At 36.6% G+C, this 13,862-nt stretch overlaps 1 protein-coding gene across 4 annotated transcripts in view; it reads right to left on the bottom strand.

Moving 5' to 3' along the window:
* Positions 1-2,414: 2,414 nt before the first annotated feature.
* The window catches only part of ABCC9 (ATP binding cassette subfamily C member 9), a 146,216-nt gene continuing 134,768 nt past the window's right edge, over positions 2,415-13,862 (bottom strand). For all 4 annotated transcript variants that reach the window (XM_024733389.1, XM_024733388.1, XM_024733386.1 and 1 more), the window contains 3 exons: positions 11,772-11,905; positions 9,688-9,750; positions 2,415-5,054 (listed from right to left, as the gene is read on the bottom strand). In XM_024733389.1, coding sequence (XP_024589157.1) covers positions 4,917-5,054; positions 9,688-9,750; positions 11,772-11,905 — 335 coding nt within the window. In that variant the 3' untranslated portion in view covers positions 2,415-4,916. The remainder of the gene's footprint in view (positions 5,055-9,687; positions 9,751-11,771; positions 11,906-13,862) is intronic.

Here is a 13,862-nt window from a genome sequence, read left to right on the forward strand (position 1 = left end):
GACAATTATTATCAGTATTGTTAATTAATTAATTTATTTAAAAAAATTTTTTGACTGTACTGCGTGGCATGCAGGATCTTAGTTTCCTGACCAGAGATCGAACTCATGCCCCCTGCAGTGGAAGCCCAGAGTCTTAACCACTGGACCCCCAGGGAAGTCCCCATAACAATTATTATCATCCCTTTGTTGAACTAAAAAGAACCTGCCCACCATAACCCAGCAATGTGTTGCTACTGTTATCTTAAAAACTGGTAGAAAAGGTGGGTTGAACTTCCTATCACTGGAAATACATTTTATTAGCGCTTCTCAGCCTTCTGGCTAAGACCAAGTGTGGAAATACATTTGATGATTTATCAAGAAGTGAAATTTCTTCCTAAGGTGATTTTTTCTGTCTGGAAGAAACCCTAAGAATATTATGATTGTAAGCATCTCTTTCTGCCATCCTTTCTAAGCACTTGTATTTGACTTATCTATGCGTTGTGTTAATGTGTGTCATAAAAATTCATAGCATCTATGCATTTCCTTAGGGCAGCAAGTTAAGATAGAAGTGAATCTATCTATGATATGTATGTGGTGGTGGGGGGGCCCAAGCATATTGAGAGGTTGGGAGATAGACTGTAACCTGTGAAAGAGGGTTAAGAGTCAACTTCACTGGAGGATTCTGTTTATGCCTACTTTCAAAGGACTGATGAACATTTTGGGTCTCTGAAAGAAAGAGATTAGGAATTTTTTAAATTGCTCTTTACTTAACTAGGGTTGGAACAAAGTTCCAACTACTATGAGTCAAAGTGCAAATACTTAGGTATGGAAGAATTGGCCTAAATCCACTTAGCCCTGATAATATTAAAGGTCAACAGTCTTTGACTTCATAAAAACTGATAACGTGTATAAATAGCACATACCGTAGCCCTAAGAGAAAAATGGAAATGAAGCAGCATTAGCCAGTGTTACACTGTTGCTGTTATATGAACAAGTTACTTACGTGAAGGGCAGATTAAGTGATAAAAAAATAATTGTCTGAAAACAAAGCTCTTTGCCATTAATATGCAGTATACATTTGGAGATGGTCTCTGATGGTTGGTGGCACTAAAATCACAGAAGGCTTTCTTCTTTGAGCCAATTAACTTATTTAGCCAGGTATGGCTCCCTTGACCTTTGTCAATGTAGAATTAGGGCACTGGTGACCACCGTGTGAATGACAAGGGAAATTAGCTATAGTCCCTAGAAAAAGAAATAATTTAAATACCATGTAGTAGATATGTAGAATGACTATATCAACTTTCATATGTCAGCGATGATGATACCTACGGGGAAAATGTGAAGGTGGCAAGGGGAGTAATCATCACAAGTAATTTGTCTCCCTTCCATATTGTGAAATATCATTAGTGAAACCTACCCACAATGACCACATTTACACACTATAAACATTTTGGAAATATGACTTCAAACTCAGCAGAATAACGTGCAAATGATTCAACAGGGAATTCAGATGTGGGTAAAAAAAGCTTTACATCTTTTTAAAACCCCTTAGGTCACATATTGCTGATTAAACCACAAAAGAAAATCACGTTCAGAGTCCTTGTTTGTATATTCTCAGCTAAGATTCAGTTCATTTCACTATGTTTCCTTTATGACGGAACTAAGGCAGTTCATTCAATGACACTGAGACACTTGTTTTGGCAATCCAGGATAGGTTAATGTCAGCAAAGACAGGAAGCGTGTGGAAATCACCTCCAGCATGTTATGGCTCCATGTTATGCACAATAAAAAGAAATGAGCGTGGTGACTGAGGTAGATCAGCGATCCCCAAACTTGGCTAATTATGAATCTCATCTGAAAGCATTTGCTAGAAATACAGATATAAGCCCTTTCACTGGAGAGTTTGGGCTAGGTGGATCTTACTTATGCTTGAGCAAATCTTGTAAATGATGTATAGTTACTAAAGAAAAAATTAAACAAGTTACAGGATACAGCCTCTTGGCTACTGTTTCTTGTTCTAAAAGGCTAAGATTAGAAGATTGCATTTAACTTTGGATAATGGATTAATAAGGGAATTATTATAGTAGTATAAGTCACATAACTCCAAAGAACGTAGTACAAAATGTCATAAAAGATGTATTGGAAAGCAATCATAAGAACTAATCAATAAACCTTGGGGAAAAGTCCAGACATCCAGCTATTTAATTAGAGATGTAACAAAACTTATTGATGTAGTTGTTCCACTTGATGGAAACTTCCCTAGAGCCTATATATAAAGCTAATAAAGCGCATGACTGTGGCAGATGTGAAACAAAATTGTCAAAGCATGATCAGGTACTGTCTCGTCAACTTGTGTTAATTTACATCTATTGATCAGTCGTGATTGATCCCCAATGGTATTATAAGTGAAAGAATAATCATCCTTTTTAATTAAGCAAACAAAAAGAGTAATTTATTATATAATACCAAAGCAATATATTTTCACAGTAAACACAACACAGAAGGTGAAGAGTTATAGGCACATGGTGAAATTAATCAGTGGATCAATCAACTATACTTATTAGGGCCTGCTGTGCCCCAGGCACTTGTATTATATGGCAAGGGTACAAAGACAAGCAAGACTTGGTCCCAGACCTCAAGTATCAGTTACTTAGGAGGGTCTTCTCTTCTCTAGTCTAGAGCGAAGCTGACTTTTATGTTGATTGTGGGGAGTAGCATAAAATAGAGGATGCACAATCCTTTAAGAGGAGTATTTTTTCTCTCTCAACAATATCAATAATCTATTTTCACACAAAGATTTATGTATTTACTGCTTTTAACAAATATTAAGGAATTAAAATGGGTAAAATCGATTTGGTTAGGTGTAACATTTGTGAATGTGAAATTTGATTAGGTAAAGGCTGGTCTTCTTCTATATATATGTACATACTTAGTAAAATATTATTTCAGGATGAGTCATTTCTATATTCAATAGATCATACATATAACACAATAAATGATTAAACAATTAAAAAAAATCATCCTTGACTTTTCAATTTAGTTTTGTAAACAATTAAACATTCAAGTGACTAAAAGTTATGAGGAAACCAGTGACCACTTCGGTGTAAAAATGGTAAACGTGACTTTCTGTTTAGTGTAATTAGATAGGCTTCTGCTGACGTTGCCTGGATAGCAGTAGAATTTACAAATATTGTGAGGGATTACGTCAGTGGATAAATCCCAGTTTCTCTGTGAGATTGAGGTGTAACTTGGTAACAAGCATCATGTAAATTCAGCCTTACAAAGTATCTGAATGCCAGAAATACTTAGAGGAGATTGGTGGAATGTTTAGAAAATATTTTCAAGATCAAATCAATAGCTACTGATTCTGTTCTGTTTAGCTTTTAGGAAACAATAAGAGGATTTTTCTCCCAATGAAGTTTTATATATACAACAAAAGGTGACAATTTGAGCTAAATAACATAGAACATTTTTGTCCATCCTCGTGAAACTTATTTTAGGTAAACATCAGGCAAGCATGAATACACAATACAATAAATTGAACACAGAACTATAGGGACGGAGCATATATTCTCTTTTTTCGTCAATCATAATTCTTCACAATCTTACAATGCCCATGGATCCTCACATGAAAATCAATGATATTTATACAAACAGGTACAGAATTGCAGTAGAAAGCTTTGGCTGCTAGCATGACAGTGAAGGTAACTTTTAATATTTTCTGAATCTATTAATTTACATTTAAGCAAGCATAATACTAATATGTCATACATTTTAATGCACCGTGAACATGCACATTAAAATTAAAATAACACTTTTGATACACTTTTCACACGTACATTAAAATTAGAGCAGGAGCAAATGTATACATGTGTGACACCATTGGGCATAAATGTCTAAAAGAAGTACAGTCTTCCACCTAGAAATAGATACTTGTTTTACATATATATGTACACCTACAGATGTATATGTACGTATGTATGTATACACATATCCTGTGGAAATAAGGCCACTTGCCTATGCTCCCTAATCTTGAATAATGTGGAATTTTAGGGCTTGAGGATCATAATCACATCTACCATAAAAAGCTGTAGCTGACCTGCCACTGAAAAGGTTGAGCCTAATTACTCTTTGAACTTCAGTCTGGAAAGGGCCCAATATGCCTGATATCTTAAGAACTCTCCTCTTACTAGACAGGGAAAAATGGAACCTTGGGTATCATTTGTCAAATTTTCAAACTCTTTTCATGATCTTTCTGGTGCAGGTTTTGGCTTTACAGCATTATTATAACTGTGATGACTTCTTGGTGACAGGAAACAATTTAGATGAAAAAAAAGAGACTGCTAAAAGAAGCATCAGTATTACTAATGTTAATGAATACGGAAAATATTCTCAGACCCCAGGTAATGAATTTGAGTGTTTCACTTTCTAACTGAGTAGAAAAGCTGTCTACCTCTTATTTTCTTCCAATAACATCTGGAGACACCAACAAAAAGGAAAATATATTCTTATAAATCAGAGTACAATAATATTGAACACCCATTATAACTTCTATGCCTGAGAGATATTTACCAGACTTAAACATAGCAGTTGATTTACCAGTTAAAGTACATGTTTTAATACAACCTGTTATTCTTAAAGGTGATGTGGCTGAATCTTTAGAAAAAAGCATCAGTAATAAACATATTAAGCAGTAATAGCTTGGAAAGCAAAACAAAACAAAAAACCAGGAAGAATAAATGTCAACGTAGAAAAAACACAATATTCACTGGTAAAGTGATATTGTTACTAACTACAAAATTCCACAACGTAACAAGTAAGCTTCACAAAAGCATATAAAAGTTTAAGATGCCACTTTCCAAAGGCCAAGCTGATGATCCTTTAAGTCTGTTATGACAGCATTATTTTAAATACATGTATGGTTTTAAGACATCCTTTCACATGTCTGCGCGAACAAAAGAAGCAAATACTCCATCTTCCTGGGCCAAGAGGCTTTCTGGAGTGTCATATTCCAAAATATTTCCTCGTTTCATCACAATAACTAGGTCTGCCGTCAGAATAGTGTGAACCCGATGCTGTGAGCGAAAAAAGAACAAATGTATTCGTTATAAATGTCAGGACACCAGCCAAAGCAAGGGAAAATGCAAATTTCACTGATTATTCAAGGACATTTCTTTATCTTGGGAAGCCAGGAGGTGCAAGAAGCAAAGTCCCTCTTTTTCTTTCTTATTTAAAGTACGATTGATTTACATACTTTTAAACACCAGCCAGTGTGGTCTTATATAGGCTATATTAAATTGGGTGTAGCTAATATAGTACTTTCATCATTTTCATGGAAACGTGAGTAGGCTGACAAATGTTTGTTAAGTAATTAAATAAGAAGAGTCATCGTGAACCAGTTGGGTTATAGTTTAATCTAGACTAAAATTATCTCCTGAGTAGAGTCAATAATTCCGTGGGCTGACACACAATTTGAAGAACTCTGGAAGGTGGTTCAATTCTAGTAAGACCATGAGGGGAAGTTCATTCCGGCATGCAGTATTAAAATGAATTATCCAGGACTTTAGGTAGGCATGCTGTCTCTTTGCCTTTAGAGATCACTGCCACTCATTCATTCTCTCTTCCCTCATGGAACCATCTGGAGAGAAGCTTTGGTGTTAGTAATTCATCATTATAAAAGCTACCACCTACTGAGCATATATTATACATTAGGTACTCCACACAAATACTTGCTAATCATCAGAACATTCCTCAAATGTGGGTGTTATCTCTCTCCACTTTATAGGGGAGAACGCTGGGGTTCATAGAGGTAAAGCAAAAGCGTATCACACAGATAATAAGTAGCAGAACCAGTAACCACACCAGACTTATTAACTTCAAAGTGTGAGCTATTTCCACCATTTTGTTGGGAGGATCTGGTACTTAGAGGATTGTTCACCTGTCATTCTTAGCATCATGGTTAAGAAGGCAGGCTCTGGGGCTTCCCTGGTGGCGCAGTGGTTGAGAGTCCGCCTGCCGATGCAGGGGACACGGGTTCGTGCCCCGGCCCGGGAAGATCCCACATGCCGCGGAGCGGCTGGGCCCGTGAGCTATGGCCGCTGAGCCTGCGCGTCCGGAGCCTGTGCTCCGCAACGGGAGAGGCCACAACAGTGAGAGGCCCGCGCACCACAAAAAAAAAAAAAGAATGAAGGCTCCGAATTAAGAATGGACTCATGTTTTGGTTGTGCAACCTCGAGCAACAAACAACTTTTGTATGCTTCACCTTTCACATCAGTGAAATGGTGGTCGTCATAGTACCTGCCTTGGAGAACGGTGGTGAGGATCAAATGAGATAATCCATGTAGAAAAAAATTCAGGACTTTGTCTGATACATATAAGCAAATAATAAATGTCAGCTACTATAATTTTTTTATCGTTAGGATTTACAAGGGAAAAGTCTTTGCCGTGGACCTTTTCACTACTCTTGCTAAGGTAAGTGCTGTCCCATAGAAATATAATGTGAGTCATTAATGTGAGGCACATGTAATTTTAAATCTCTTAGGAGCCACATTTTACACGCACAAATAAACAGGTGGAATTAATTTTAGTAATGTATTTTACCAATATACCCCAAATGTTATTTCAACATGTAACCAGTATAAAAATTATTAATGAGATCTTTTACTTTCTTTTGTTAGTATTAAGTCTTTGAAATCCAGTATGTATTTCACACTTACAACACCTCTCAATAGGACCAGCCACATTTCAAGTGCTCAGAGCCACATGTGGCCAGGGCCCATCATATTGGACCCGGACTGAACAGGTCAAAACATCAGTATGAAGATGGGACCGCCGAACCTAGAAATATCATTTCTCTAGCTGATACACAGTCTTCCAAAGCGTCTTCTCCTAACCAACCAAAGTCCAGCCTAAAGCCATCCCCAGAAGCAAAGGCTTATCACTTGCCCTGAGCCATGCAGATGGGGTAGTCTCAATGCTCATGCTTTCAGAAAAGCAAGCAATCCTGGCTGGCACTCACAACTAGAGGGGAAAATCAACAGGAATATGGAATGTGATAAAGATGACAGCTTAGAACATTCACCACTATTTTCAACATCCACAGACAAACCTACATCATTCATTAAATACAGGTAATGAATGGTATATATTTAGGAATTATCACACTTCGAAGGATAATGTTTACCTATCTTTGAGAATGGGCCAGAGCCACTTGCATCCCCATGCATTTAGAAAAAAAAAAAACATAATGAGCTATTTAATAGCTGCTATGCATTCCCTTCAAAAAAATTAGTTCTTCAATAACCATATCATAGATATTAAAAGAAACCTGGCTTCTAAATCCATAAACAGAATATTATAAACATTACCTTGATATTCTAAAATAATGTTTACTTTTAAAAATATTGAAACACTTGGCCTATAGAAATAAATATATCAAGTGTTTATTCTATTACTCCAAAGTATTTTTCACTTGACGAAGTACGGTATCAATTGTCATAGCAATGATGAAATTTTCAAAATGCTCCAGAGAAATTAATTTCAAGAGGGAAGAATAGATCACCTTCCTTAAAAAAATGCCATGCACTATTTTGGGGTATGAGCGCTGCTTTTTCGAAGCCTGAGGAAGTTATCTTAAAAGTTATTCCACAATTTTCAGCGGCAGTTACCAAAAGTAACAGAACAACTTTTATCAGGGAAGGGAAAATAGTTACTCTTAACAGAGCTGAGGACTGTTGTACAAGGGGTCTACCACAAATCGGTGGAGTTCTCCTTCCTGTAAGCCTGGTAAAAAGAGTTGATCCCACAGTAATCTGTTCTCCTCTACAGCTTTCTGTGTGTCCAGGGGAGAGAACTCTAGGTATTCTGGTGGCCACCTCCACACTGGTGGTCTTGAAATGAAGAATGGGTAAAAGATATTCAAGTACACAGAAAAGTAACAGTGAATGTAGGAGAACAGAAATCAGGTAGGAGAACGTAATTTTTTGATGAAAAAATACAAATTATGCTCAAGTATCTTTCAGGTGTTGACTAAATGGGAGCACCCAACAATACCATGCTTCATGCAGAATAAGGAAAACTAGTTCTTTGAGTAAACAAAGGTCCGTTTTTTCCCCTTTTAACCTGCCTTTTTCAGGGGAGCAGGAAGGTCTTCCTCCCCATCTCTTCAGTGAGAAAATTCTGGAAAATATTATAGAAACATTTTTCAAGTTAGCCAATTCTCTCACCCATTAAGTCATTCACACTTTAGTGTGAATGAGTTAATCAAGCGACTCCAGGGCAGAAAGAATCACAGCGTTCACTGGGAAAGTGAGAGAAAGTGGATTTCTTTTTACTTAGGCCCAGTTTACAGAAGGTGGGCCCTGACAGGGAATCATTCCCAGCCACCTTGAAAAAGCTGCACTGCAAAGGGTACCCTTTCTCCCATGCATCATTCACAAAACTGGAAGCGCAAGCAAGCACTCCATATATAACTCCTATGACCCAACTGTTAAACTTAAGTAATTATTAAGTTAAACAATGCATTCTTCAGGACAGGTAAGGAACATCACGTGTACGGTACTTGAAGGACGCTTACAGAACATCCTCAAGGAAGAGCGAAATTGTTCCTTAAGATAGAGGCAAATCTGGGTCCAGGTTTTCCGACTCTCTCGTGCACGTGTACATTCGAAAACATATTCAAGTGCCTCATTTGTATTGAGCACGATGGCACCCCTGATTTGTATAATAATACCCTGTAGTTGGTTCCCTCAACACCTCCCTCCCCTCTAATCTCTGCCTTCGCTCGGCCTTACTGGGGGGGAGGTTGCTAAGATAACTACCAGAGAATGGGCTACGTGGCAGAGTAGCTCACGATGTCTACTTGTTGGTCATCACCAAAGTGGTAAAGAGGCCATTCTTGACAGCGAGCAAGTTGGGAACAGTATCACACTCCACTAATATACCCTCAGATAAGACTAAAACAATGCCTGCATCCAAGATTGAAGAGACACGGTGCTGGAGAGAAAAGAAAAAGGGAAAGAAGAGAAAAGAATCAGCAAGAGGGAAAAATGGCTAAGCAATTCATTTAAAAAGTAGTTCTGTTAAATGTAAACCTAAATGTCAATAAGAATCCATCCATCTGCAAAGAGGAAGAGACAAAACCATGGCCTCTTTGAAGTAAGCTATAATGGGCATTACAAAGATTTAAGCATTTTTTTCAATTTGATTATCTTCTCTTGAGGACGAAGGCCCCGGCAAGGCAGAACAGCTGTCTCATTGTCTCTCTGCAAACAGCTAAGTAAATAGGAACATAGAAATTAAGTGCAAATAGTAGCAGACTAGGGAGTCAAACCAATGAATTTTGCTTCTGAAACTGATCATCAGACAATTCGATTATTAAAAAAAAAGAATAATCCCACATGAACTGCCATCTGTATCTGGTGAAAAAGTACAGGCCACGCACGACCTGCTGGAATCCCGAGACTGAGAATGTTCTTTCATTGTAACCTAGCAGAGGAAGGTAGGGCAGACAGCTTAGAAAAAAACAGTGTAAAGGCTTTCAAAGCATAGCTGTTCTTTTTTTTGTTTGTTTCTTTTTTTTGTACAGATACAGAAATATTAGCAGAGAAATACATGATTCAACATATTTTAATTGCTCAAAAATAAAGAATATTGAATCTTGGAAGAAAAACCAAAGAGCAGTAAATCAACTCTGTCGCCCATACTTACAGCTATTGTAACAACGGTGCGGTCTGCAAAAGCTGTCATTACCACTTTCTGCAAAATGTTTTCCTGCCAAAAAATAAATAGAGTCTGAATTTTCTCTGGACTACTTTCTCTTGCCATAATATTGATATTGTGTCCCCAAGAACAATGCTTCAACATGCCCAGTCTCTTCCGAGAACTCTCACTGCTAAGTCTTCTGCAGAAGGCCTAACAGGGAGCAGTGCCCAGCAGCAAGCTCCGGCTGGCTTCTGTAGTGTCTTCAAAATGCAAATAAAACTCAGTTTATCAACTAGGAATGACTGATAGATTTATTGCCAGGAAACTGAATGAGGAAAATGAAACCAAATGGGTGTGGAAATGCTCACTTGAGTTATGCCATAAAAAGGATGTATTCAAAACAAATAAAACCCTAAAATAGTGTTAAGTTTTGTGTCAGAAAAGGAAAAAATAAAGTACATGCTAAAAATTTGGATTTTGACCCATAAAAGTACATTCCAGGCAGGAACTATTTTTATTCCCACCACAAACCATTGTTATCATTATATTTTAAAAGATGTCCTGGGTAAGGATTCTACCTCTCTTCTAGAAAAAAAGCTCGATTACCTAAGTCTTAAAGTGAAGGAGCTATTTCTTCCAATCACATGGTTTATTACCAATTAATTCATTCTTATTCTCCCTCTTTCTCTCTCTCTCATCTTTCCTGAGGCAGTACTATCCTTACAATAAGCCACAATATTGTAAGAACTTAGTAATTAATACTAATTTTGATGTAGTTATGTTTACTTAGTGAAATGGCTTCATTAGAAACTACTTCATTGCTTTAAATTAGCTTAACTCCGAGAAGGATATATAAACTTTGAATAGGTACTTTAACTGGTTAGTCTTAATACAAATAAATGATGTCAAATTAGCACCTCCATATATATGGCTCTTAATAATCTTGAAACTGTTTCACCTTTTTGGGTAGTTTTATTCAATCTAAAGTGTACAGTAAGAAAAGAAATAAGATTTTTATTTTTGTCCTTTCTGATACCAAACTTTTAATATCAAGTTAACTTTTATAAGAACAACAGTAATTGATAGCAGTTCAATGTGATATTTTCCCCACTCAGTCACAGCCTTCCAGACAGATCCTTCTTGGACATAGTTGACACTTTTTTTTAATTTAATTTTTCTTTTATATTGGAGTATTGTTGATTTGTAATGTTGTGTTAGTTTCAGGTGTACAGCTAAGTGATTCAGTTATACATATACATATATCCATTCCTTTTCAGATTCTTTTCCCGTATAGGTTATTACAGAATATTGAATAGAGTTTCCTGTGCTCTACAGTAGGTCCTTGTTGATTATCTATTTTATATACAGTAGTGTGTATATGTTAATCCCAAACTCCTAATTTATCCCTCCCCCTATTTGACACTTTTAAATGATTTCTTTCAAAAGGCAAAGTTTCTGCCTCGTTACCATGAATACATTGAGAAGGCCATTATTAATTCTAGCCAACATTAATTATAATGACTCCATCTTCAAATTGCATTAGAAAATGATTGGTTTCGATTATCAATAGATTCTAATAGAGATTTGCATACTTCATCTTAGAACTTCCATGACACAACACTTGAATACTTGAATACAGAACAGTACTCTCATCAACTGAGCCCTGGAATTTTACTGTTTTGAGGATTTATCAAAAAGTGATGGTACTGAAAAAAATAGATATATGTGTATGTATAACTGAGTCACTTTAATGTACACTTGAAACTAACACACACTGTAAATCAACTATAATTCAATAAAAAGAGGTAGAATGGAGAAAAATAAAGTAAAATAAAATAAAACTATAAAAAAAAAGTGATGACAAATTTATATGATGTTTATTGGCAATAGGAGGTCCTTTAAAAGAAGAGTCAAGTCTCCTTTACTGAAATTCTGTTGTGCTGTATCATTGGTTGATCAAGGAGGTGGCTGAGAAGATACTCAAAACAATAGTACTGAGCATTCAGAATCCAATCAGGAAAAATAAATTATAATTTTCACATGCATTTCTTCATCTCATCAATTTAAAGAAGCTTAGATAAGGCACTCACTGTGGCCATGTCGATGGAAGCCGTCGCTTCGTCCATGATGAGAATACTGCTCTTGCGGACAAAGGCCCTGGCAAGGCAGAACAGCTGTCTCTGTCCAACGCTAAAATTCTCCCCACCTTCAGTGACAACTGCATCTAAATCAAAAAAAGAGGCAAGGACTTCATTAAAGAAATGATACGAACATTTTCCTTGGGCAAAGTAGTGGAAAACACATTATGTCCTACAAGAACACGCTGCGTAGCACTTTGTACTGGTGCAAGGATTTCACACTGGAAAAGCAAAGAGGAACTTTAACTGGGGAAAATTAAGATGACCCTGGGTCACCCTGTGTTTGAAAACAGGTGGTAAATTCCCTCCTGATAGCAGGATATAAAATACTGTTAAACATTTTAAAGACTGGAAGACCTTGGAGATTATTTAATTATTTAATATAATTATCCAAGGCCCAGGGAGATGATGTGGCTTGCCCAAGATCACCTAGTTAACTGGTAGTAGAGCTTGATAAGAAACAGAATATTCTCAACTCCAATACCTGTTCTCCTTCCATTATATCATCCCCCTGGACTTTAAGCTCCTAGTGGGTAAGGACTGTGTTTGTTTTTGTTTAGCAATGTATCCCCAGTACTTACCACTTTGCATCTGACATAGCAGCTGAATGAAACTTTACTGCGTGGATAAATGAGTTATGTCCTCATTATAGTTTCTTTTTTTGGTTTCAACCACATTTTATAAAGTACTACTGTGAGTTTAGCTTAAGTTCTATTTCCAAAATAATCTATATTATTAGGATTCAAACACTTTTTAGTAGGGCTCTGAGAGGAAATTTCTATTGATTATTGCCTCACTGCATCAAATTCTTATAATTTCTCACGCTTGGAGGCTATGCATCTATTCTCCAAATTTTAATGTATATAATAAATAAAAAGGAAGCGGGGCATGATGAATGTTCTTCACTAGAGTTGGCATGAACCAGATCATTATCAAACCACTGATGTAATCTTTATTAAGACAATGAGCATAAACAGTATTCAATTACATAGTGTAAATGCAATTCCCTGTCGCTTACACTGTACCATACCCCCAAATACTATGCCCATGATTCAAAACAGGTACACGCAGGTCTCATGTTAGTGAAGAGAACTATAAAGATGTAATTGTCTGCCTTTCCAATTATTAATAGGGGGAGGGCAGAGTCTCTAAATACCAAGGAAAAAAGGTCTGTAAGCATTATCGCAAGTAGACTTTTCAATTTTTCAAGTACATTTGCTGGGCTTTCCAGAGCAGACATCAAAAATTATTATGGGAAAGTTCACCCAGACCTCTGCAATTACTTCCACGGTGACACAGGCAAAGTCAGTAAAACTATCCTTAAAGACACGCTGCCCCAATTTCGTTTGTGGGATGCCTTTTCCTTGGGACTAAATTATCATCATAAAAGGTATTGTTTTTGAGTCTCCTTTCCCAAATAAACTAACAAATAAACATCATTTTATTTTGTGGGTTAATTAAAAAAAAAAAAAAACTAGATGCCGAACAACACAATCAATTTGGCAACTACATATTATGTACTAAAATTAGAATACCAACCAACTATTATCTTTCCGACGCTTTCTTAAATGTGTTCGGGTTTTAAGGAAACAGAAGTCCAAAACTACAGATGTTCGCTTTTATGAATAAAGACTATATCATGAACTCTCTCTTGTTTCATTAATCATGTTGTTCTTTTGTTATTCACATTGCTCTTTTGTTTTTATCATCGGTTATTTGCCAGAAATTATACTACATCTGGGACTGAATTTAACTCAGGGATCGTTTGAGTACATGTTTCATATCTTACACAAGTACCCAAACTGATCCTGCAGCTAGGTAATAGAAAATAATGTCTTCCAAAAAATTATGTTATGTAAGTAAAAGGAATATGCCCTCCTGGCAGCAAAGAAAACGGCTGCTACTGTGGAGAAAATACCTGCTTCTAAATGGCACCAAGTACTCTTTGGACCTAACAGCCTTTTCAGTCCTCTTATCTACCTACTGAGGGTTAAGCACTCATGTAAATCATGTGAGCAGAATGACCACAAGGAAACATTCTAA

Source organism: Neophocaena asiaeorientalis, unplaced genomic scaffold (genome assembly GCF_003031525.2).
Source record: "Neophocaena asiaeorientalis asiaeorientalis breed wild unplaced genomic scaffold, Neophocaena_asiaeorientalis_V1.1 scaffold150, whole genome shotgun sequence".
Lineage (NCBI taxonomy): Eukaryota > Metazoa > Chordata > Mammalia > Artiodactyla > Phocoenidae > Neophocaena > Neophocaena asiaeorientalis.